The sequence below is a fragment of the Equus caballus genome, chromosome 8 (assembly GCF_041296265.1).
Source record: "Equus caballus isolate H_3958 breed thoroughbred chromosome 8, TB-T2T, whole genome shotgun sequence".
NCBI lineage: Eukaryota > Metazoa > Chordata > Mammalia > Perissodactyla > Equidae > Equus > Equus caballus.
Genome location: NC_091691.1, coordinates 75,217,967 through 75,243,546, shown reverse-complemented (window position 1 = coordinate 75,243,546; position 25,580 = coordinate 75,217,967). Strand labels below are relative to the sequence as shown.

General features: G+C 49.8%; 1 protein-coding gene across 12 annotated transcripts in view; it reads left to right on the top strand.

Moving 5' to 3' along the window:
* Positions 1 to 25,580, top strand: part of ZBTB7C (zinc finger and BTB domain containing 7C) — a 348,185-nt gene that overhangs the window by 283,118 nt on the left and 39,487 nt on the right. For 2 of the 12 annotated variants that reach the window (XM_070275650.1, XM_070275651.1), the window contains 2 exons: positions 20,661 to 20,788; positions 23,457 to 23,608. The exons of 8 other annotated variants lie outside the window; for them this stretch is intronic. In XM_070275650.1, coding sequence (XP_070131751.1) covers positions 23,574 to 23,608 — 35 coding nt within the window. In that variant the 5' untranslated portion in view covers positions 20,661 to 20,788; positions 23,457 to 23,573. The remainder of the gene's footprint in view (positions 1 to 20,660; positions 20,789 to 23,456; positions 23,609 to 25,580) is intronic. 2 more of the 12 variants (XM_070275646.1, XM_070275647.1) reach the window with 2 other exon arrangements.

Here is a 25,580-nt window from a genome sequence, read left to right as displayed (position 1 = left end):
CTCTTAAGGTCAGAACTGGAAAGGGAGCGGGTGAATAATAAGATGCCTAGAATTTCCCTCCCCCAGAACCAGCCTCCTCCTCGCCCGCCCGTGGGGAGGTCCCGCAACGCCGAGGGGTTTAACTTTTGCCTGTCACAGGGAAGTCTGTGAATTGTTACTCTGAGTGACCCCAAGCAGTTTATTTAGTTAATTGTCAAGCATGCAGGATGAACTGTGGAATCACCTACTTCCACGTAAATTATTTCCTACCCTAATCTGCTGACGATGGAGGAAAAGTCAAAAAGGGAGCACTTGATGAGAAAAACCTGAGCGAACGCATCCAACTGCCCCAAACAAAATGTCCAGGATGGGGGGGTGGTGCTGATGGGAGAAGAGAGAAGGGAATCGCAACGGAATGGTTTCCTGTTGCTAAAGAAATGGGGGTGCAGGTGCCCCATCCTGGGAGTGGCTCTGGGCTCAGGCTTCGAAGGAGGAATCTGAGAAGGTTACAGCACAGCAGCTTAAAGGAGACACAAGTAATTTCACAGTGAATTGTGTTCAGAAGTAAGTATAGGAGGGGGCACCTTTAGCCTTTTATTGGGCGTGTCTTAAGTGATGAATGATATTTGGATCACTGAGGCCATTAACGGAGCAGTTGTACCTGTCCTGGTGGGAGGGGAAAGGCTGCCAGCTGCCTGAGATCCAATGGTGATGACCAGGCTCTTATCAGAGGGGCTGACTCAGAACCCAGCTGGGGCTGCTTGACCCGCCCCCCCAGGCAGCTAGCAGGAGGGGCTGGTGGGGGCCAGACCCTGCCAGTTCATTTTCAGGAATTGCAGTTAATCTCCGAACCTGCCCGGTCCCTCAGATCTGTCACCTGCAACCTCCCCCACCCCCCTAGTAGAACAGGTAGGCCTGGGGGTTTTCAAAGGTGTTTATGAGGGGAGAGAGAGTGCTGGGCGCTTACAAAGTTTAATATAAAACCAGAGGCAGAGTGGAAGTCCACTTCAATGCTCTCTACAGCTGGAGCTCCTTGGGCAGGCTTCACCCTGAGTGGAGGGACCAGGAAGAGCAGGGAGGGCCAGTGGTGAGGCACTGCAGGTGTTTCTTTCAACAACTTTGGACACTTGACCATTATCGATTGAGCATTATTCTGTGCCAGGCATTGTGCTAGGATAGATGGTGTGAAAGATGAGACAAACTTCACCTTTATTTTTCTTTGGAGAATACTCAGTGCCCCATCCTAAAACCACTTATTGGAGTAGTGTTATCATTTACCCCTAGGGCCTGCTTGGTAAGTAATAAAGCATTTTATAGGCCCTCAGTTATTCCTGGCAGCAGTCCTATGTGAAGAATACCTGTTGTTAATCCCATTTTATTGACGTGGTAACGGAGGCAGAGTGTAACAGGACTTTTTTGGATGTAAATGAGAGAAAACCCAACTTAACCTGGCTGAAGCAAACCAGAATATGTACTGGGTATGTAATGCAATGACCGTGAGTAGGGTCCGATTCAGAGACCCCTGCACCCAGGCTCAGCAAACTCGGATGCAGGTTTCTCTGTCTCCTGGCTCTACTTCCCACACCAAATGGCTTCATTCTCAGGTCTGCAAGGCAAGATGGTAGCAGCAGGGACACGCAGCCTCACAGCCTCTCCAGTTGAAGTCCCGGAGAAAAAGAGAGCACCTCTTGCCGGTTGTTAGAGCCTTTAGATCTGGCTCTGACTGAGCCTGATTGGCTGTCTTAAGTCACATGTCCATCTCTGAACCAATCCCTGTAGCCAGAGCATGGAACTCGTGATTGGCTTATGTCTGGTCACATGCTTCACCCTGGAACCGGATGCGGACTCCTTCCCACCCGACGTGGACTAGAGTCGCGAATCCACAAAAGGAAATCAGAAGCTGTGGCCAAAAAAGATGGATTGGATTCTGGGAAGACAAAACGCAAGACTCACTGGAAAGGGTGCACTGGTGACAAAGCCCGGCCTGGAATCCAAGACCATCGAAGTCCCACAGGAGCTGGGAAACAGTGGAAGAACAGGCATCCCAGCTCTGGCTCAGGCCAACTCTGGGCTTTGGTTAGTATCCCTTTTCTAAGTGGATCTTTCTAGAGCATCCTGAACAACAACAGAAACAAAAAAGGTACTCTGAGACCCAGAGACAGCTTGGTAAAATGTGATTAGAAAGACCCTAAGTGGGTATTGATCCATCTACCATAGAGTGGCTGGCCCACAGAGGCTCCCCTGTCATCCCTGACACCAAGTGCATCCTGTCCATCTCTGCTGGTAAAATAGCACCCAGTGTTCCAGTTCGTGCTCAGAAGGCCCCGTCAGAATGGATCGCTCCCTCTCGTGTCCTCCTCCTGTACCCTTCAGTACTGTAGCCCATCGTAGACTTTGGGCTGGCCAGTAGTTTGTGGGGTTTGTTCGTTTTTGCCAGTAGATTTTTATCTTGTCTACTATTTTAACATGTCTACTCACTTGGCTCAATGGGTGATGATTACCAGATGAAGGATTCTGAGGCTCAGCAGGAAGACTACTGTGATTGATCAGTAATGCCTGCTGAGAGGGGCAGGGAGGTAACCTTGTTCTAGTTAAGTTTTGGTTGCAAGTGAAAAAAAAAATCTCAAGCTGGTTTAAACTGAAAAATGCCATTTGTTATAAGGATAAAGGGGTATATCAATATGTCATGGGCCTTAAAAGCAGGGAAAACACTACAGCCAGACCTCATGAAAGGCTGGACTCAGGGAAGCCATCAGCAACCAATTACCTCCTCAATATCTATCTTTCTGGGGCCATATGCTATCTCATCTTGGCTTTTCTCTACACAACTGATTGATCCTTTCCGCTCTATAGATCAGCTCTCTTTGATTTCCCCTGCATATGATAGAAGCCGGTCATACAAGATCCATATTTATATGGACATCAGTCTAGCAACATGTAGAGAAAGTCTGGGGCTAGTCTGGCTGAAGTCAGTTACCTGCCTTTGATCCAATCAGCTATGGTCAGTGGGTAAGTTTCCTTAATAACCAGGGAAACCCTCTGAGGTGAGAGAAGAGCCAGTTTTCAGGGAAAAAGGGTCATCAAGGGCTGGACAGACACTCCAGAAGGAGGCTCCTTTCCATTTATTCTGTGTATTTGCTGACCGTGCCCCCATAGGAGTGGTGGAAGCCATAGTGGTAATGGTAGTAGTAACAACGGTGGTGATGGCGGCAAGGATACAGGGGTAAATCAAACTTAGACTGCCCTGGAGGGATTTACAATCCAGTGGGGAAAAATGACTTAGACCCCACACAGACTTTGATAACTGCCAAAAAGCACATCCTGGGCAGCAGGATCATTGAGTTGAATTGGTTCACCGTACTCCTTGCTCTCTGCTCACCCATTGCTCCTAAACGCCACACGAGATGGGACAATGTTTATTCGTAAGCTTCGCGATCACGTTGAGATTCAGACTTTTGACCTCAGGTGAAAGCATCTTGTCAACTGTCCCTTCCCCACTCACCCCCTTCCCTGACGGTTGGAGCAGTGCCCTCAGCCCCTCTAACAACCTGATATCCAGCCAGCCCCCTGCCCTCCATCTTTGCCGTCTTCCTGTCAAATGTTGTCACATCCTGATAATTATTTTAAAAGGAAAGAAAAAAATAAGGTTCAAGTCATGCCAGAGCCCAGGAAGCAATCTGTGGCCGCCCTGATGTCATCAGGAGCCCCATTTCCTTTCCGTCTGAATGCCCTGCCCAGAAAGTGCATTTGCAGTCAGAGAACTTAGCATTTCAGAGCTCTCATGAAAAGTCACATCTCAGCTTGTGACCTGTCTTTAAGAGATCGGGCCTGTGATTCAGTTTCCTCTCTCTCTTGCTTTTACTCTCTTGAGAAACCAAATTGCCTCCTATTTTTTGGTTTTCTAATCATATGTTCACAATGGGCACTTTCTCCTTTTTCTCTTTCCTGCTAAAAGAATGTAACTCTGTTTACCTGCCAGAATTAAAAGGAACATCTATGCAAGGGTTGGGAGAGCATTTATGGGACCAGCGACCCAAGCCCCAGATAAAGGCAGAGCTACGTGTTCTATGGGACAGCGACAGAAGTTTCCAGGAGAAAGGGCAGCTTTGAGGAGAGACGGGTGATTGCCTTGACTGCAGCCCGCCTGCCTGATTGAGATATGGCTCTCTGTGCAGTGCTGGGTTCTGCATAAGGGCTTCCCAGCTGTTCGTCAGCTTGCAGGTATGGGCTTTTCCCCACCTGGCTGGTTGGGGGGAAGCAAGGTTAGGGGACAGCCATCTGTCCCTCAGCTGTGGGCTGTAGGAGGACACCTTGGCGAGACCCAGTCATTCATTCCTTCCTTCAGCGGATAGTCAGTTCCTGAGGTCCCCCCTGGTTGACCTGCCCCAGGACCCACCTCCCAGCTGACTCTGCCCCCTCCTGCTTTGCCCACCAAACCTCTGGCTTTTGCTGACCTCTGCTGCACCTCTCTATAAAATGGCAACCCCACTGCTTGCCGCAGAAATACCTCAAAGTGGCCGTGGGAATTCAAGGACTCCTTATTTTTCTCCAGACCCAAGAATACCCGAGGTCTAATGCACAGCATTTTGGGAGCATTGTGATAATCTGCTACGTTTCTTAGCCAGCCAAAGTTAAATCATGGTCGTCACTAGGAGAGAACTGGGGGAGACTTTTGTACGAAATTTACCTGCCCAGAGTGAGAAGAATAACCTAGACATGCCTCACCAGGTTGAAAAGCACTGTGAAGTGTGGTTGAAAATACAATTGCTGCCTCCCAGGCAGGGCAGCTAATGAATGGGCATGGTTGGACGCTGCTTTTCATCACCTTGACTGCTCTTTCCCCAGAGCTGTATCCAGGTGGAACCATTCTGCTCCATGCTCCCTTCTTCGTTTCAAAGTGTTCAATTTTAATGAAACAGATATGAGGTCAGGGAACAGAAGTCACTTAAGGAGTAAGTGCATATGCAAACCGCTGGGTAACTCACTGCAATTGAAAATGCAGTAAAACCTTGATTAAGTGCACCCCAAGTAACCAGAACTCTCAATTAACTAGGATTTATTTCTTAGAATTCTGCTTTTAGGGGAAAAAGCATATCATAAGGGGGAAAAAATCTCATCTCAGGGATTTTTTTTAAACTTCCTCCAAGGTCTGCCTGGTCTCAGTCTGCTTTCTTCCTAATACCCGTTTCCTTCTTCAGCTTCATTTAAAAGCCTGTGTGATGAAGACTAATGGCAGAGGGATGACTCTGAAATGTATAACGTCAGTTCAACTCCCTCCTTTTATAGACAAGGGCCCTGGGACCCAGAGAGGTGGAGTGACTTGCCCTAAGACACATAGCTGGTGGTTGCCAGCAGCAAAGTCTCTTAAATGCTGGTCAAACGCTACAACTATGACATGTCACCACCCCCAAGATTAGCTGCCTCATCTTGGAAGTCACCAAAAGGTCTGCACATGAACTAAAAACATGAGGGGAAAAGTGAGAGACTCTAGCCAGATGATAGCATCACTATCCAGGCTGCCATGACCACATTGCCCATCAGGTCCAGAGCATCTGATACGGGACAGCACGTTGGACAATAGTCAGAACAGAGTGCAGTGGCCATTGAAATTAGCCATCATTTGGATTTTGGTTATAATCAACAAGAAACCTACGAAACTTTAAAAGCCTTAAAAAAAGAAAACCTTAAGCCGTAAAATCAAAATGCTGGGGTGCAGCCCAGCATTGCCTCCTAGGGAAGACTTCCCTGAGCTCTTCGTTACCTCCTCTTCTGTGACCTCCCGTTTTGACATCTGAAGATATCTCTGGCCCTGGTTTTTCCTCTTAGCTGCCCTTAAGGCCAGCCTCAGAATAGGCAGTCACTTCTATAGGACAATTGTAGGGCACCAGGAGGACAACCTTCTCCCGTGCTGGCCCCAAATATTCACTTTTCCATGATCAGCCTTAAAAGCGTCTTAAATTCCATTCTGTCACTCAGTGGGGACTTTTTAGATTTGGGGAGATCTGGGCCAGTCCTGGGCCTCTGTGCCCTCAGATGCATTTATTCTCTGCTCTGTATCCTAGGGGCTGACCTGCCAGCTGCATTGCCCCAGCTCCCTTGCCAGTGGGTTTCTGGCTAGGTTTGGCCAATGGGAGACACTAGTTGAGGGCAGGAGGAAGGGAGAGACCAGGCAGCACCCCTCACCACCACCACTTCTCTTAAATCTGGTGGCATCTTCATGGTGCCTGTGTCCTCTCTTTGGCTCCAGCTCCCCCAAGGCACCCTCACCACAGTTCTGTCACCTTCGGGAAAGCCCTGAGTCAGCACTCTGTTAATACCGTCTCTTCTCTGAGTACTCCACCAGCTTCCTGCTGTTGTTAATCAGGAGTTTCCCCAGACGAGCCCCCCACATTAAATTCTCTGTTGAATTACCTGGTCCTCACTGGTCCCTGACCAGTACAAGACCCCCGTATTAAAATGCAAGACCCTGGACACCTCCGACCTCAGTGGTCAATGGAGACCAGCTGTACTTAATGGGCTTCCTCCAGTGGGCAAAAATTTGACCCAGTCAGCTTTAATCTACTTAATCAGAACCTACAGTTAATCAGTCAACCCAAAAAGCCAGTTGAAGCAGGAACCAGAAACCAAAGGTATGTGGATACCTTAAATACTTTAACTTGGAACAGGAATGTACGTTTCTTCACCAATCTCATGAGGTCGGTCAAGGCCTTTTATTTGCATATGGGTCTAGTGGTTGGGGTTTCTCACTGTCCTTCTTTCATAGATCATCCCCATAAATAAGGCGTCTTCTGAGGTTTCTAGAATGGATTTATTGAAGTGAAGAACTTAAAGACATATACAAAGTACATTAGAGTGCAAAATCCTTCTAGGTGTCTGGTTTGCTATCCAATATTTTATCTCATCCACACCTAATTCAACAGCATCTTTTTAATGACTCACCTTTGAGTCTGTCACTTTAGTTTGCATTAAAATTTAAGCTTGCTTTCTTACTATACTCCTGTTTCATCCGTTTATATTATATTTAATTAAATTGTGAATAATAACAGCAAACCCAACTGGCATCAACAGGTTTGGGCTCAGCACAGCTGCTCATTGCACAGCATGCAGCTCAGCTGATGGGTGCAGGCTGATGGGTCTGGGCTGTCCAGAGAGAGGCCTAGGATCCCCCAGTGTCCAGAGTGGAGGCCACCATTCAGGAGGTTGCAGAGGGGATGGAGGGAGGTGATTAATGCAGCAAGTGTCGTAAGCAGAGGCGGCACTCCTGTCATTTCAGCCCGGGGTTCCGTGGCTGAAGGGGTAGACCCAAGATGGAGAAACAAGCACCTGGGCTGACTGGATGGATGGTTCCTCTTTGTTGCAATTATCAGTGCATTAATGATTCCCAGAATGGCTTCTGCTGCCACAAATTGTATGATTGGCATCACACCTTGTTTGACGACATTCCTTCCCCCTGAGTCCTTATCTCCCGCAGCTTTGACCGGGGACTGGAGGAGTTGGGGTGTAAAGGGAGGCACTGGCCTGAGTGTGAGCATTCAGAGCACTGGTCTCTTCCAAGTGGATAAATGCAGGATACTGAGTGGCCTCTAAGGTAACACTGGGTACGGATCAATCGACACCTCTCTCAAGGACCCACAGTGGGCGAGGGGGCAGAGTCTTCTGCACGGAGGAGACCACACAGACTGAGACACAGAAAGATGGTTGGGATCGTCTTTCGAAGATTAGAACTCAGGCCTGGCTAGAACGTCTAGTCCTCTGATCGAGAGTGAGTCACTCCCCTCGTGAGCAGAGGCTGTTTCCACACCTGCAGGGTGAAGGAGTCAGACCAGGTGGTCCTAAGACTTCCTCCAGCTCTCACATCCAGTGTGTCCATGAGCTCTAATAAATGATTCCCGTCCTTGAAGTGTGGATGGCCTAGACTGTCCAATTCAATAACCCTGAGCTCCCTGTCCCATCAAGCACTTGAAATGTGGCTGCTCTAAACTGAGACGCGCCACGAATGTAAAATACTAGGTTTGAAGACTTAGTACAAAAAAATAACCAGTTTAACATACCTCATGATCGATAAGTCTTGAAACAATCCTATCTTGGACACATTGGGTTAAAATACGGCGTTAGAGTTAATTTCACCTGTTTCTCTTTCTATGTGGCTACCAGGCAATTTTAAATTGCGTATGTGGCTTGCAGTGTGTATTTCTAACGGAGAGCAGTGCTGCAGAGAGAAGCTGCACCAACAGATAACGAATACCCGGGCAGTGCCTGCTGCGGGAGCTCAGAGAGGAAAGAGCACGGTGGGCTGGATGAGGTCAGCTGACAGGATGCCGTGGGAAGGGGGGTGGGCCAATCCAGATAACAAGAGGCGAGGGTGAGTCTGTGTGGCTGGGTAAGCTCATAAGCAAGCAGGAAACCCTCATCCTGCAGCCCAGTGGCCTGGCTGGCCAACCTCTCTGGAAGGGAAGGGCGGGAAGGCTGGAAAGACAGGCCCAGGGTTACGCTGAGCATTTGTACTCCCAACCTCTCTCCACTTCCGGCTCTCCCTACTCTCTTTTCTTTTTCGAAACCCCTCACTGAGAATGCTCAGCCCAGTGAGGGCCTTCAGGATGGGCAGAAGCAGAGGGAGAACTTGGTTCATTCTTCCTGCCTTGCTTGTCTACAAGAGCAGTTCAGCATTACTCACTGGGGACATTGATGGTTCAGGAAAGTGCGGAATTGCACCTGGAATTCTATAGGCATCATTGCAAACGACTTGTAACTGCCTGGTCAAGAACTCTGTGGTAGAGATTCGAACCCCAGGATTAGGGCAAGTAGCCAAACATGGAGGAGAAAGCTGCTCCGGGGTTGCTAACCAGCCAGCTGGTGGAGTTTCGGCCGCTGAGCGCACTTTGCCTCTCCCCGGTCCTGGGCCCTGGGGCTTCATGCATCAGCACAGAGACAGGACGTGTGACTGGCCTCCTGCATGCTGAGCCTCACCTTCCCCTTAATGACCTGAGAAAATCCAGGGACTTGTAGGGAAAAGCACATGCTGTCTGGACGTAGGTGTTTTCCTGTCACTTCCCATGCCTGCAGCCCACCCCATGTGAAGCTTCCTGAGGGCCAAGGGTGGGAAGGGCTTGGGGCTGCCCGCCTCACTGCTCCACTGCCTGGCTACCCTTCTGCTGCCTGCCCCGCCTCTGAATCATGAGACTACCCTTGACGGTCTTGGAAAGAGAGGAACCTTCCAGATTTAGAGATGGGGAATCTCAAACCCTTTCTGCTCACTAGATGTACCTGGGGAGCTTTTAAATTATACCCAGGCCTGGCTCCACCCCCAAGTCTGATTAATTAGGCTGAAGTAGCCAGGTGACAGTATTTTTCTAAGAGCTTCCAGGGTGGATGGAAAACAACTATTTAGGTTTAGGATGAAACTTTATCACCTTGCTACTCAAAGTGTGGTATTTCTTGAACCAGCAGCATGGGCATCTCCTGGAAGCTGATTAGAAATGCAGGCTCTTAGGCCCCCTGCCCAGGCCTCTTGAATCAGAATCCACATTTTAATGACTCCTCAGTTGGTCAGCGTGCACAGTGCAGAGAGAGAAGCGCTGTTACCTCTGTACATCAGAATCACCTGGGGGAGATGAGGACGCTAGAAACCCCGGGGCCTCCGCTTTCTGAACCGGACTCCTTAAGTCTGGGCAGGACGCGGGAATCCTCGCTTAACCAGCAACCCAGATAATTCTCATTAATTGGAATAATGGGTTTAGGACTTTAGTCTTTTCAAAGCACATTTCCTCCCTCTGTGATTAGCAAACCTGGCGCAGCGAGGGTACAGGCACACCACCACCAGGTGAATTGTGTTTTCATCCCATCGCTCTTGCATCCAAATATCTTCCATTGCTCCCCATTGCCTATCAAATTAGGTCCAATTCCCTAGGCTGGCATTGGAGAAGCTCCATAATTTGACCCCCTGCCCACTGCCAAGTTCACACCCACAGTTTCTTTCTATCACTCTATCACACCAACCAAAGTGGAACCACTTGATACGCTGAACCCATCTTCTGTTTTCATCTCTTTCTTCCTCTGTTTAAACAGGTTGGGGCGGGGTGGTGGTTCTATATTTGATAGGCCATCTGCCCAGCCCCTTCGCTGCCTAAAACTTATCCAGCCCTAGATGCTGTCCATCCTTCAAGGCCCAGTTTCCCGGACAGCCCAACCTCAGAGCCATGTGTCCCTCCTCTCAGCTTCTGCAGGGGTGACTTAAGACGGTATCGTTCACTTCATGGAGCCCAGGGTGACTGGAGGCTCTGGAGGACGTGCTTATTTTCCTGGGCATGTGTTCTTCCGCCCCTGTTAGACTGTGAGACTAAATGAAGGCACAGACCAAGTTTTTATGCCTTTATTGTAATCACTTCTCTCTTCCCAACCCTATTTAGCGCTGTGGCCTGTGCATGGCCGGAGTTTCATTTGACTGACAGTGGATGTTCCAGTCAAAACCTTGATGATCAGGATGTTAATGCTGATGCTGGTCACACACATTTATTTACATATTTATGTAAATCTGCTGCTTTTAGCCTTTTTGAAAAGTAAATGGTAGCTTTAAAGAACAGAAAAGATGAAGTAGAATAGGAAAAGAAAGCAAAGCAATTCATTAAGAAATAAGGAAAACTCTGGAAAAATGCTCCCTTGGGCCCCCTGTCAATCACTGGTCCTGGGTCCCGTATTAGCAAGCACCAGGCAGCAGCCACAGAGCAGTCCCCGGATCCAGGGATGGGGGCGGAGGGATGGCCCCGCTGATCTCAGCTTTCAGAGGGGTCTCACAGCTCGGATCACTGCATGAAATCGGAGAAGTGGGAGGGTACCAAGAATAAGAACATGGCCTATGGAGAATGCAGATAGATCCTGGAAGGGGGTCTGCAAGTCCCCCCACACTTGGTTTAAGGGAGCACCGTATTCAGCATTTTGGCCTGGAGGATTTGCCTTCTCCTAGGAGATCCAGTGTCCTTGTCACTGAACACACCAGAGCTTTCTCACCTCTTTGTTCGTAGAACTCAGACGTCCTCCTTATTTGGGCCTCTCAGCGCCTCATCCAGGCCTAAGCATGGTGGGCACTCAAGAGCAAAGAGCCGAGGCTGAGGAGCCAGCACTGGGAGACTCAGGGCAGCTCCGGCACACTCCTGGGCGGGTCACTTACCATTTCTGACCCTCAGTGTTCTCCTCTGGAAAATGGGGATAATTATAGTTACTTCTCAGGATAATTGGAAGGAGTTACTGAAAAAAACCTATGTTAACCCTTTAGCACAGTGCTCACACAGAGGAAGCACTCAACAAATGGTACCTATTATTATTATTATTTGTACCATGGGGATAACAATACCCACTCCAACACAGAGTTGTGAGTATCAAATAAGATGGGAAGTATGAAAGTGTTGCAAAGTTTAAAACCTGTTGCACATCATATATTCCTTCCTTTAACAAATAGTCCCCCATCTGCTCAGGTGGCTGCAGGAAGACCAAAGATCACAGGCCGGCCCTCAGAATCCAAGAAGGTGGATAAAATATTCGCCTGTGTCTCCAAGGCAGCAAAGAGGGAAAGATGACGTCTGCCTGAGCAGTAGGGTACTTTCCAGCGCTTCCACATGAACCCTGACGTGTGGGCTTCATTGTGGCAGACGAGAGGGACTCTGGAGGTGAGGAGAGTAGGAGAGCATTCCAGGTCACAGAAGAACTAAGTGAGTGGCAGGGCCATGCATGGTATGTTGGGGGAACAGAGAGTGACCCAGAGTGACAGAACAGTAGGTGTGCCCCTGTGGGACAGTGGATAGGATGCAGGCTCTGGACCTGGCTTCCGGTCCAGCACCACCATCAACTACTGGGTAACCTTGAGTATGGTTTTTTTTTTAAAAGATTGGCACCTGAGCTAACAACTGTTGCCAATCTTTTTTTTTCTGCTTTTTCTCCCCAAATCCCCCCCAGTATGTAGTTTTATATATATTTTAGTTGTGGGTTCTTCTAGTTGTGGCATGCAGCATGCCGCCTCAGCATGGCCTGATGAGCGGTGCCATGTCCGCGCTCAGGATCCATGGCGGCCCAGGATCCTCAAAACCCTGGGCCGCCAAAGCAGAGCACACGAACTTAACCACTCGGCCATGAGGCTGGCCCCTTGAGTATGGTTCTTAACCTCTCTGTGGCTCAATATCCTATCTGTAAAATGAGGCTAATCATGGTATCTACCTCAGGAGGTTGGTGTGAGGATTAAATGAGATAATGTGTGTGGAGCCCTTGGAGGAGTTCAGGATGCAGTGGTACTAAGTACCAAGTACTTAGTACTAAGAACTAATGACTCATTGAAGGTGATTGAGCAAGGTGACATGATCCAAGTTGTTCGCTAAGAAGATGAATTGTCAGCAATGTTCAGAGTAGACTAGCACACAGAGAAAGAAGAGGCAGCCCTGCCACCCGCCCTGTCCCTGGTGTAACCAGGGGTTCCCTGGGACAAATACTAACCAACTGATGGCTTGGCCTCTGATGACCTCTGGCTGAGATGGGCCAGGCATGTTCAGGCAGCAGTGGGGGATCTGGAGAGGGAGCCAGGGCCCCTCAGATGCCTCCCACAAAGGCCAGAGTCACTGAACCTGCCAGTGGACACAAGCAGGGTCCCTGGCCAGGGCAGGGAGGGGTCTCTGAAGACCCCAGACATTTAAAGAGGTAAAGGATCCCAGACCACTTTTCCTTCCAGTGAGCCCAGAGTCCAGTTCTGCACAGTCAGCACTCAGTTTCCCCTGAAGAGATTTACTGTTAGATACTATTAATAGCTGATGTGTACTGAACACTTCCTACCCACCAGGCACTGTTCTAAGTACTCACATTAACTCTTTCAATCCTCACAACAGCCCTAGGAGGCAGATATTATTCTTATTATTTTCCCCATTTGACAGATGAGAAAACTGAGGCACAGAGGTTAAGTCACTTGCTCAGAGTCACAGCTAATACACAGCAGAGCAGGAATCCAAACTCTGGTCTAGGGACTGCGTTACGTCTGCTACTCCTTGTCACTTCATGTTGGTTCAGGCAGGATGAATTCCCGCCTCCTGTTAGCCTGAGACAGACTTCTTTGGTGAGGCAGATCCTATTGGGAGAGAGGCGATGAGCCCCATCGGGCATGCATCACAGAGCTGAAGGTGCCTGCGTGGGGGATGGGTCCCTCCCTCAACCTCCCTCAACCTCCCTCAACCTCCCTCATCCTCCGCCTCCTTTCTCCAGCACACTCCCATCTCTTCTGCAACGGCTCCTCTCAGGAAAGAGCCCGGGGCCTAGACGGCAGCCCCTTGAAAGCAAGGACTATGTCTTCTCATTTTTCATCCCCCATAAGGCCCAACAGAGGCCCAGACACAAGGTAGGCCCTTGAGTTCAGCTGAGTCAATTTGAATGAACTCATTCGTTCTAAGATGTAAATGAGTGATAAGATTTTAATGACACCACTCCCAGGGACGGGCATTTTAATATGGGCTAAAGTCCAGGATTGGCTTGCCCCAAAGGAATGAAGCTTTGATTGTGAAATTATGGGCATCGGCTAGCTGGGGAGGCTTGGGGGGACAATAGGAAAGGGGTTGACAGAGGTGACAGAGGCCCTTTCTGGCTCCCAGATACCATACCCCTCACTAGCAGCCACCATCTCTGCTTGTGTCCCGCCAGGTGCGCAAACCACAGACTCTCCAGGTCCTGATGCTGGGGAGCCCGTGCTGGGCTCACAGGAACCCAAGAAGTGTGTGGGAGGGCTCAGCACTGGCCACGAGGGTCCTGGGAAGCTGGTTTTGGCCGTGCTGGGTCTGAATCTGAATAAGCACAAGCCGTGAGACCTGGGGCTGGAGAGCAAGGTTCTGGGGGCCAGAGCAGTTCCCCCATCTGTGGCTCACAGCCCACTGTGGTCTCTGGGCGTCTGTTGAAGACCCCAGCAAGGTGCAGATGTGCGGCCCCCAATGGACTCAGCCTAGGAGGCACAGGAGCTGTGAGGGAAGGCTGGATGGGACCCCAAGAGCCACCTGCCACCACTCCCAGGAGTTAGCCCAAAGCTGAAGATGGAGCAGCATCTAATATGACAAGTGAAATGAAAGACAATGTGAAGTGAAGTGGAGGGCAACTCAGTCCCACGCCCTGTGTGGGGAGGAGACGGTGCCTATTTGGTAGCACTTCATTCCTTGTCTGCCCCCTGGCCTCTGCTCGCGGCTGCCACTCCCGTTCCTCTGCTTCTGAAAGCTGAGCCTCAGCTGGGCTCGGGCCTTCCCCACGCCTTTCACTGCCATCTGGGGTTTCCCTCGCTGCTCTGGGGCCGAGCGTGTGCTCCCCGCCTGCCTCCCCAGTGCCACACTTCAGCACAGTGAGACATCCACCCAGGGGTCTTGGACAAGGACCCTGAGTGCAGAGGAGGCCTCATGCCCACAGAAGCTTCCGGAACACCTGAGTGTGGAGACCTTCCACAGGCCCTTGGCAGGAAGACAGGGGAGGAGTGAGGCCATCCCTGCAACCACCCAGACAGACGTCCTGGCTGTGTTTAAAGGCCTGCCTTGGCCAACACGATTCACTGTTCCCCACGTGGGACTACAGCACGTCCTGCTCCCCACCCTAGGCCGCTGAAGGCCTTCCCTTCTTCAGGGACAAGACAGGAGGAAAAATCAGTTCCGGACAGGGACGGCTAACATAAGGCTCTTTTTAGCCTCATAACCAGAAGGCGCAAAGGGGCTCCCTGACAGGCACCATGTACAATCAGGGAACTTCTTCGATTTCATCTTTTCAGGGCTCTGAATTGTGTTTTGCTGCTGACTGGGTTGTAAAGGCCTGTTACAACAGCCTATTACAGAGAAGCATCCCGTTATAGTAGAGAGATTTCCATGTCCCGGCAAATGGCCCACACAAATGGGAATCTGTTGATGGAGACAGAGGCAACTTTTTTTTTTTTTAGGTGAGGAAGATTGGCCCTGAGCTAACATCCATTGCCAATCTTCCTCTTTTTGCTTGAGGAAGATTGTCCCTGAACTAGCATCTGTGCCAATCTTCCTTTATTTTGTATAGGGGACACCGCCATAACATGGTTTGATGAGTGGTGTATAGGTCTGCACCTGGGATCCCAACCAGCAAACCCCAGGCCACCGAAGTGGAGTGTGCAGATTTAACCACTACACTGCGGGGCCAGCCCCTGGAGGCAAGATTTTCTACAGCAGGCTCCTCTTGTCTCTCTCTCTGATTCCAGTGTGCTTTTGGGTGGAGAGAAACGCGTTAGGTTCTCTTGGCCTTGTCTGTGTGAGGAGGGATGGGCTGGAAGGGTCAAGGGGCAGGGAAAGAAATTAGAGTGGACAGAGGCACACTGAGAAGGGAAGAAAGCTGATGCGAGACCGAGATTCTTACAGACTTCTGGTTTGGCTTCAGTAACAGTAACAGACCCTCAGGATATGAGTTCTAGAGAGATGCTTGGAAATCAACCATTTAAAGCAGTGTTTTTCAAACTGTAGGTGGCAACCTATTATGGGTCATTGGACCAATCTAGTGGGTCACAATCTACTGGCTTAAAAAAATTTAGGTAGAAAAATAGAAAATACCACTGTGCATCCTATGGAGTGAAATATTGTTCAATCAAATTTTCTTTCAGTTTTATGCACACACATTCATATCCTAGCCATGAAGCAAAATGTTATAGTGGGTGAGAGTTGAAAAAAGTTAAACAGGGGTCTTGTCCACCGATACCTACATTTTCATTTTAAGAAAATTGAGGTTTAGGGAGAGAAAGCCATTTGTCCAAAGTCACTCAACTCGTGAAATTTGAATCCAGGACATGTGGCCTGACTTCTAGGCCAGGCCTCGTCCCCACAGTGGTTTCCTTTCTGTGAGGGCACTTGGAAGCATACATGTGGTTCTGGAGCCAAAGGGACCTGCATTATGCTGTGGGCAAGTCACTCAACCCTCTGAGCCTGAGTTTTCCCATCTATAAAATGGGCCCATACCCAGGGTATGGTAACCATTGTGAGATTACATGAAACCCATGGAAGGGACCTGGAAGGGACCCAGATTGTACTATTTGCCTTTACTTTCTTTTCCTTTCCAAATATCTAGTCACATAATACAACTCCCCTAACCAATACTTCCCCCCAAACAAACATCCTGGAGGGAAAAGCTCCTCCTTTCTCGGTCAGATTCCAGCATTTCTCTGAGCTTGCTGGTTCTCTGCTGAGGGCCTGAGTGACAGCTTTGTTCCATCTTGGGTCCCTGCAGATAAGGAATGGGATTGCTGGTAACGTGGGTGGATTGAGAAAATTCCAACATGACTAAGGATTTGATCACACCTGGAGACCATTGTGGAAGAATTTTACCTGTAGATGCACCTACAGAGAAAAATGATGGCTCGGATCCCACCTCCTGCCCCAAACATATGGCCTTGTTATAAGGCTTGGCATGTTGGAATCTTCTCCAAGCACGTGGTGCAAGAAGATGGTGCATAATTATTTGGAAAACAAATGCTTTCTGGGGACTTTTAATTTCAACTCACTCAGAATGCCACAGGACCGCAAACGATTGTGGTACCCGAAAGAGTGAGGGACCAATTTTCTTCCTCTTGGTATCCGCTACCGTGTAGACCAGCACTGTCCTGTAGAAATATGCAAGCCACATATTCACTTTAAATTTTTTCTAGTAGTACTATTTTAAAAAGAAAAAGAATTAGGTGACATGAATCTTAGTGATATATTTTATTTAACCCAGTTTATAGAAAATATTATTTCAGCATGTAATTCATATAAAAATTATTAATGCTCTATTTAACTTTTTTTTGTACTAAGTCTTCAAAATCCAGTGTTTGCTTTACACTCACAGCTCATCTTCATTTGGTTAGTCGAATTTCAAATGCCCAGTAGCCATCTGTGGCTGGTAGCTTCCACGCTGGACAGCTCAGGTATAGTCATTTGTGCATAGTAGGAGTTCATAACATTTTGCTGAACTGATGCTGAGAGTGGACACCTGTTGAACGGCAGGCAGGATGCTGAGATCAGAGGATTGAGACCGAGAGAAGAAAATGGGAGAAGGGCCCTGATGGTGAATTTGGAAAGAAATCCCTTAAAATGAGCAAAAATGTAGCCTTTAAAACTGCCACAGAACTGCCTCCCTTTCACAGACTACATCAGATGTGTTTGTCGGTCATGACATAGAAAGTTCCAGAGGTGCCCAGAATCAGAAAACCTGAGTGGGAAGTGTGGATTCGATGCCCCTGTGCTGTGTGCTTGTGGGGCCAGTCATGGGATCAGGGGGCCATGCTGAGCCTCACTGGCAATGTGGCAGTTTAGTTGGCCTCGGGTTGAGAGCTGTCCCCCTGAGGTCTCATTTTTATTGCAGGTAAAGTTTCTACTCCCTTCTTGAATATTTGAATCAAGAAGAACCTTAATTTTAGCTTTTGTTGTCTGTGCGTTTCAAGGAATTTACTCTAAGTAAGAGGAGAAGCTCAGTATGTCTTTGTAGAGGACGAGTTCTTGGGGGGAAATGGAAATTTGGCTGCCCCATTGACACTCCACATACTGTGTATGGAGGAACCATCTGCTTGGTGGAAGGAAAGCAGCCTGGAGCACTGTTTGCCTGGCAGCTGTGTCACTAAGATGAAGACATGAACCCTGAATCATTTGGGGGCAGCTGATCCATGTCCAACCCAGATTCTGGAAGGCGCTGGAGAAATCAGGACTAGGAGATGAGGTCCAGGGCCCTTTGAGATCTGTTGTACCCCTTGGAGGGTACAACATCAGCATCAGGCGTAATAGAATGCTAATGGTGGGGCTCAGGCCATGGATCTGTAGAGATGGGAAGGAGAGAGCCACTGTGGGCCGGGGGATGGAGGGGCTGCCTGGGACTGGGTTGGGAGACAGTGGGTGCAGGGGCCATGTGACTTCTTACCTGCAGTTCAGGTCTTCATGTACAGCCAGCTGTCCAGGGCCTCTCTGTGGGCTTTTGTCCTCTCTGTTCCTCCAGGGTACCGTTCAGGGGTCATTTCCTCCAAGGTAGTTCCCATCCTCCCTTCAGCCTCACCCAGCAGGCTTGACCATTCCTTTCTGCTGCCCGCTGTTCCCGGTACACATCTTTGTCCTCAAATGTAACCCTCAGGAGCATGTTTTGTTGTGTGCGAGGCTGCCTGGCCATCTCGGCTGTGGGATCCTCCAGGGAGAGCTACATGTCTGCCTAGTGTCTGGCTCCCAGGGAGACTGCAGTAATGCTGATGAGAGGTTAAACAGAGGCTGAACGGAAGGAAAAATGCACGAACTCTAGGTGGGAGAAAGAAGCAGGAAGGCGCACATGGGCTCGCCCAGGCTCTCTGGAGTGGCAGAAGCAAAGGAGGAAAGGTGGACAGGTTGATGGCTGGTCCAGGAGGAACATGGGCTCTGTCCTTGCTCTGGCCCTGTGGACTCTGGAGGCTGGCCCACCCCTAGCTGTGTGCAGCCATGATGGGGACTGGCCCAGCCCACGGCAGCCTGTGTGTCAGAACAAGTCAGTCCACATCCCCTGGTGGCGTGTCAGCCACAGCCTGCTGTCAGATATCTGGTGTGAGGTACACCTGTGCCCGTGTATGGAGATCACTGATGAGGGCCCTTCAGATCGATGGAATGGTGCAGAGACCGTTCCTTCCCGCACAGATGCACCGAGGCCCACAGAGGTGAGATGGTTTGCCAAGGCCAGGCAAGGACAGATGGGAACTAGAATGATGCCTGGGAATTATAAATGCCAAGCCCTTGTCCTTCCTTTCATCTGCATCAATTAGTGTCTGGTTGCAGCTCCCTGAGCTTCACCTTCATGAGCGCCAGTACATGAAGTCTGTGGACCCTCACTGGGGTCCGTGGAGAACTATAAAGAGGTGTGAAGTGGAAGGCGCAGTAAATACCCAGATGCACTGTCATTTACAGGTGGCACGGATGACTTCAGTGGGCAGGCGAGCTGTCTTCACTCAGGCATCTGAGAGTCACACATATATGTCTGTCCAAGTACCAGAGCTACTGGGTAGAGGAATCAGGACAGCGTCAGCCGAGGAGCCTGAAGGGTTTAGGTTGACGGCACACTGGCCCAAAAGCCCTTGTATTCCACGCAGGGCTGATCTGATCCCGGGCTACCGCCTCACAGCTGATAGAGACCTCGAGATGTCCCTTCCACACCAGGTGGGCTCCAGATACCATTAGAATGTCAGCTGGGCTTGCATGTGTGGGGGACATCTCCCTGTTTGTGGAGGAGCAGTGGTGTCTTTAGCCTTGTTGTGTGGCTGCTGTAAGTTTCAACAGTTCTGCTCACGGAGGAGGTGGAAGGGTGAGAAAGGAGCTTGCTTGTGCCCCATAATCCCTGGGCCCTCGTCCACTGGCCGCAGACTAGGCTTTCTTGCCAGCGGAGGTGCCCATGCTTGTCTGCCTGGAAGTGGAACCACAAACCGTTTCCCCAGGACCCCGATAGCCCACAGGCATAAAGTCCTGGGGGCCACATCCTGCCCTACAGAATGGAACCACTTGGCACCATGAGAGCCCACTGGGACAGCTGGCCTATCAAGTGGGCTGGAGCCCACTGCCTTCTCCCAGTGTGAGCGCGTTCTGCCATGAGTATGGAGCCTGAGAGGCTCCAACCAAGAGGTGGGCTGGCTGCCTTCTCCTTGGGCCATGGTGGCTCACTAAGGCACAGCCACTTTACCCCTCTACTGAGGGAGGTGGTGAGGAGAGGCTGAGGCAGCCAGGAAGGGATAGGTGAGGGAACAGAGTGACAGCACCCCTGATCCCACTGTGGATGAGTTTGTCTTCTCCAAGGGAGGTGGACGCTGGGCCCATTTTATTCTGACCCTTGTAGAATTAATCCCCAAGACGCTTTGACCCTCCAAGATGGCATAAGGGATTTTCTCTTTTAAGAGTGGGTTATACTTTTAAAAACTAGGGCTAAATGTTTTCTTTCATTCATTCATTCATTCACTCCATAAACATTCTGTGCCTCTCATGTGCAAGGGGCACTGGGCTTGACGCCATAGAACCCACATGATGCAGGAAGTCATGACTTCCATGTGGTTGAACTAAGAAGAGCCTCAGACCCCTTGGCTTCCAGACACACACATGTGTGGCATCCTGACACATGCGTGACCCCCAGCAGGGCAGATAAGCTACCCAGGCCTCAGTTTCCCTATCTACAAATTTGGAATAACTGACTTTTCAGTTCATTCAGCTCTGAATACTCTATAATTCCCCCAGGAATCCCCTCCTGGGCATATACTCGAAACAAGTGAAAACAGGGACACAAACAAGTCCTTGTACATGAATGTTCATGGTGGCACTATTCACAATAGCCAAAAGGTGGGAACGATGGGAACGACCCAACTATCCATCAATGGAGAAATGAATGAACACATTGTAGCATAGCCATACATAGAAGGGGCAAGGGGGCAAATTGTTGAATTTGCCTGAACCCACCCTGAGGAGGAAGGAATAGAGAGGGAGGGCAAAGGAGCAAGCATTCCTTTAGCACCCAGTTCTAGTGCCAGGCATTGTCTTGGGTGCTTGTAGATGGATTGTGTGTTCCATCCGCAGAGGACAGATAGGGTGTCCAGGGAGGCTGCAGGGTCTTCAGCCAGTGGTCCAATTTCTGCAGGTGTAGACGGATTAGCCGACAGAGCAGGTGGGGCCGTCCTAGACGCCTCCGTTTAACCCGGACACTCTCCCATTCAGGTGCAGGGAGGAGAAAACCAACTCTGGGAAAAAGCAGAAAGGATTTACCTGCCCCTCCCCACCGGAAGCAGCCCTGGAGTTCTTGCTCAGAAACAGCTCTGTGGTTTTTGCTCCTCCGGAAGTTGCAGGTTAAGCCCTCGGATCCCATCCTGGGAGTGGGGAGGTGGGAGGTGGAATAAGTCAACCCAGATGGTGCAGTCATTGCGCTGCTGCTCCTCTCAGCCAAGCCCACAGGAGGGGAGGCAGAGCTGCTCTTGGGCTTCCTGGAACTGCAGGCACCAAACAGGTCCCTGGAGGTTCAGGCACGCGCCTCCTCTCTGGGCTAGCTGTTGCCACTTCCATCCTGCTTCCTTCTTGTCGTCTTGGGGCCCTGGGCTAGAAGCCCTCCCACATTGCAACCCCACCCCAGACAAGAATGCAAGGAGCTGCAGCCAAAACCCAAGGGCGCCTCTTGTGTCCCATATCTCCCATAGAACCAGGTGGGCATTTGGGTGGGGAGAGAAAGACCAGGTGAAAACCGAAAGTCTATTGAGTAGGCTGTTTAGCAATGCCTTCGATGGCAGCCCACACGCAGAGGAAGCTCACTGTGCATTTCTTAGTGATAATAGCTGTAGCCCTGTGGGGTGGGAGAAATGGGGCTTGAGACAGTACACTGAGGAGAGGCCTGTATACTGGGAAAATGGTGAAACACCCCTTTTCTAGTCTCTTCTTGTACCTTGTGCCACCTCCCTCTGCTCTGTGCACTTTGACAGATGATGTATTTTGATGCCGGCAAAGGTGTGAGTCTAATTAACTAGAGAGGTCAGAGAGTCAAGAAAAATTGGAGAATTTAAAAAAAAAAATGGTGCCAGTACATTAATGACTATGTGACCCATCACAAAAACAGCACTGAATGGGAAGGACTTTGGCCAGCAGGAGACCTAGGTTTCAGTTCCTTTGATGAACCAAGAGTCCTTGACCAAGCCATTTTCCCTCCCTATTTCCCCAGCTGCAGAGCGCTGAGAGCTTTCTGCTACATATGCTTTGACTCTGTTCTCTCTGTTGGGCCAGAGAGAGCATCTTTGAGAGTAGGCCCTTACTCTTCTCTCCATTCTATCACTGGAAGGTTCTTGGGGGTTGGGAAGACTGGGTCTCTCTCTCCCAGACCGAGTTCTAGCTTATTTGACGTGAGGATGTCATGAAAACCGTCCTCTCTATGCAGGAGATATGTCACTGAGCCAGCTTCAGTGCGTGGTTATCCACACAGGCTGCTGGGATGTCCTAAGTCATTGTGCTCTGTTGGGGTTCCCTGGTGCCCAGTGGTACTCATCCATTCATATGACAGGCACTCACTGAGCCCCTACTCTGTCCTAGGCCTGCAGCTGGGGGGCTCGAGGGCCGCCAAGACAGGGAAGGTCCTGTTCCCGAGAGCTCACGTTCCAGGAGGCCATGTCACTAGGCCCCCACTTCATGCCCAGCCAGGGGCTGAGAGGCAGGACAGGGCCTAAACCCTAAGAAGCTTAGATTTCCACTGGGGACCACAGGAAACAAATTAGAGTGAAGAGAGAAAAGGGAGAACTGAGGACAGGGGAAGAAACGAGATCCAGGATCAGGACCAGGGCACTGAGCAGAGCAGGAGGCGGGCAGGGGCCGAACCACCCACACCAGCGGCAGCAGGGCCCAGCTCAGAAGGAAAGCGGGTGGGGAAGCAGGGGCGGGGACCAGCTGGCCAGCCACAGCCAGACTTAGCCCTGCAAAAAGGGAATTGCAAGGTCTTGTTGGGTGGGGAGGGGAGGAGAGGAAGAGGCGGAGGGGGGAGGCGAGGCCTTCTCCCTGTTCAGATTCAGGGCCTGTTCGAATTCTTTGGCCCACAAGAGCAGCCTGCTGGGAGCCTGTCTGTACCTGCCCACGACACTGCGCCCGTCCTGGCCCCAGGGACTCTTCTGTTCCCATTGTTTCCCGCACCCCACACCCCAGCCCAAGAATAAAGATAACCATCCCCTGCCCACCACCGCCCGCCCTCCCCACCCGGGTGACTCAGGCTGGTGGCCGGGTGGCAGCCGTGCTGCTCAGCCTGGCTCCGCTCAGCTGCCTACATCTGCTGCTGATTTGCTGGGCCGAACCAGTAGCCTTCATGTCTCTGTGACCTAAATTAGGGTGGGGTTTCTTTCCTGGATTAAAAAAAAAAAATGGTACCTTTCTCCCCCTGTGGTGTGCAGATTATTATAGTGTCTGCTTGCTTCCAGGGGACAAGAAAGAAAGTGAACTGGGACAAGTCCAGTTTAATTGCGATGTACAGCTGCCCGAGGTCTCCTGTCCACTCTGGCCAGTTCTGAGCCAAACCAGTTTTCCATGGCCAAACTGGGCCCGGTTTCCACAGCGTTTCCTGTCAGGAACTTCCCCCGCCCAGTATGTGCTGTTAAATAGGATCCTTTTCATTCCTTTTCCTCTTATAAACTTCCCTTTCAGGTCATCATGAAGGGAGAGCGGGGATGTGGCCGGGCAGGGGGAAGGGGATGCCAGGCTCCCTTCCCAAAAGGGCGGTGGCTCTGGAGGGAGGCCAGCAGGGTGCTGGCCAGGGTCAGGCACCTGGGGTCCCAGGCCCAGGACGAAGCACAGAGTGGCTTCCTCCTCTGCAGTCTGCCAGCTGCTTCACCCATCAATAAGGCTCCTGGGTGCCCCCTCTCCTCCTTTCCCCACAGAGGAGGTAGTTACTGGTGAAATGGGATTTGAGGAGTAATGGGGAGGACCCCATCCTAAAAATATATCCGCCACAAACTTCCCACAGGAAGTGAAATTCTACCTTTCCCGTTTCAGTCCGTGCTTGTCTGCTTGTTGCAAGCTCCCAGGGGAGGTACTAGTAAGGCTTGCCTGCTCCGCTCACCCCTGCATCTGTCTGTTGAGTCGAAGGAAGCTGGCAGCTGCCCTTCGGGAATGGGACATGGGAAGGCTGCAGATCACTGGGAAAGGTGAGCTGGAGGTGGGCACCAAAGGCAGACCTGGCCAACTGAAACCATTGCCCAGGGCCTGGCCGGGGAGAAGGGGAGAGGGAGGAGGTCAGGGAGCGTTGACTTCTCCTGGCCCTGGGCTACAGTGTTCAGAGGTGTCATCTCCCCAGTCCTTGGATCTGATTTGTAAAGTGGGTATTTTGTTTCCTGTTTGGGGTATTCTTACCCCATTTTGCAGATGAGGGACTTGAAATGCAGAGAATTGAAGTGACACCCGATCTCACACAGCTGGGACTAGAAATCTTGGCTGTCTGATTCGAAAGATCAAATGCCTTCCTCATACCCCCGGCTGCCTCAAAGAAGCATCCATGCTTCATTCATTCATTCATTCATTCATTTATTCATTGTAGAACATACATAACATAAAATTCACCATTTAGGTGATAATTTAGGTGTATAATTCAGTGGCTTAAGTACATTCAATTGTTGTACAACTATCACCACTATTCATCTCCAGAAATTTTTCATCTTCCCAAACTGAAACTCGGCATCCATTAAACGAGAACTCCCCCTTACTTCTCCCAGCCCCTGGTAACCTCCATTCTACTTTGTCTCTATGAATTTAACTATTCCGGGTACCTCATAGACGGGAATCATACAATATTTGTCATTTTGTGACTGGCTTATTTTACTTAGAACAATATTTTCAGCGTTCATTTATGATGTAGCATGTGTCAGAACTTCATTCCTTTTTAAGGGTGAATAATATTTCATTGTATGGACAGACCACTTTTATTTATCCAGTCATCTGTTGGTGGATTTTTGGGCTGCTTCCACCTTTTGGCTACTATGAATAATGCTGGTGTGAACATGGGTGCACAAATATCTGTTTGAGTCCTCACTTTCAGTTCTTTTGAGTGTATACCCAGAAGTGGAATTGCTGCATCAGATGGAAATTCTGTTTAATTTCTTGCGGAACCGCTGTACTCTTTTCCATAGTGGCCACAGCATTGCACATTCCAGCTAGCAATGCACAAGGGTTTCAAATTCTCCACATCCTCACTAGCACTTGTTATTTTCTGAGTTTTTTTGACAGCAGCCTCCTAATGGGTGTAAAGTAGCATGTCCTTGTGGTTTTGATTTGTATTTCCCCTAATAATTAGTGATATTGAGCAAGAACTGAGCATCTTTTCATGTGCTTATTGGTGACTTCTCTATCTGGAGATATGTCCCTTCGAGTCATTTGCCCATTTTTGATTTGGGTTGTTTGTGGGTTTTTTGTTGTCATTGAATCGTCCATGCTTCTTTGCTCAAAATTACAGATAATGAGGAGTCTTTCAGAGAATCTAAAGTCATCATTTCTGTTCATAACAAGGACCCCTGGGTGAGCTGCAGTGCTCTCTGGATCTGATAAACAGTACACATAGTGTGTGCCTTTGTGTGAAGCGTGTTTGATTGCTTTTGAAATATCTGAGAATCCATCGCTCTTGTGAAATTTTCATTCATTTATCATGCACGTGTTAAGAACCTACTACGTGCCAGGCACTGTGCTGCAGACATAACAGGAATCCGACATGGTTTCTGCCCTTAAGTACCTTACATCCTGCTGGGGAAAAGTAGTTACAACACAGAGTGATACATGCACGTTTGCTGAGCCAGAAATCCCCATATATAATCTGATGGGAATTTTTGGTGCACTATGCTGTGCTCAGATAGGCTGGGAAAGGGGAAAACCTAGGCTCAGAAGGAAGCTACAAAAAGGATCAGCACAGAAACATCAGGAAAGAGGAGGGTTGGAAAGCCGAGGGTCTGAGTTCCTAGATTCTTCTTGTCTGGAAGCTACCATGATGGCCTGTTGCCATCCCTTCCTCCTTCGTGGCTGCTCTGGGCTTCTAGTCGGGTGTGGACTTTTAAGGGAGCAAAGGGGTGTAAGGATGCAAAGAGTGACTCAGAGGGGAATCTCTGAGCTCCTGGTGCTGTTTCAGGGAGGGGA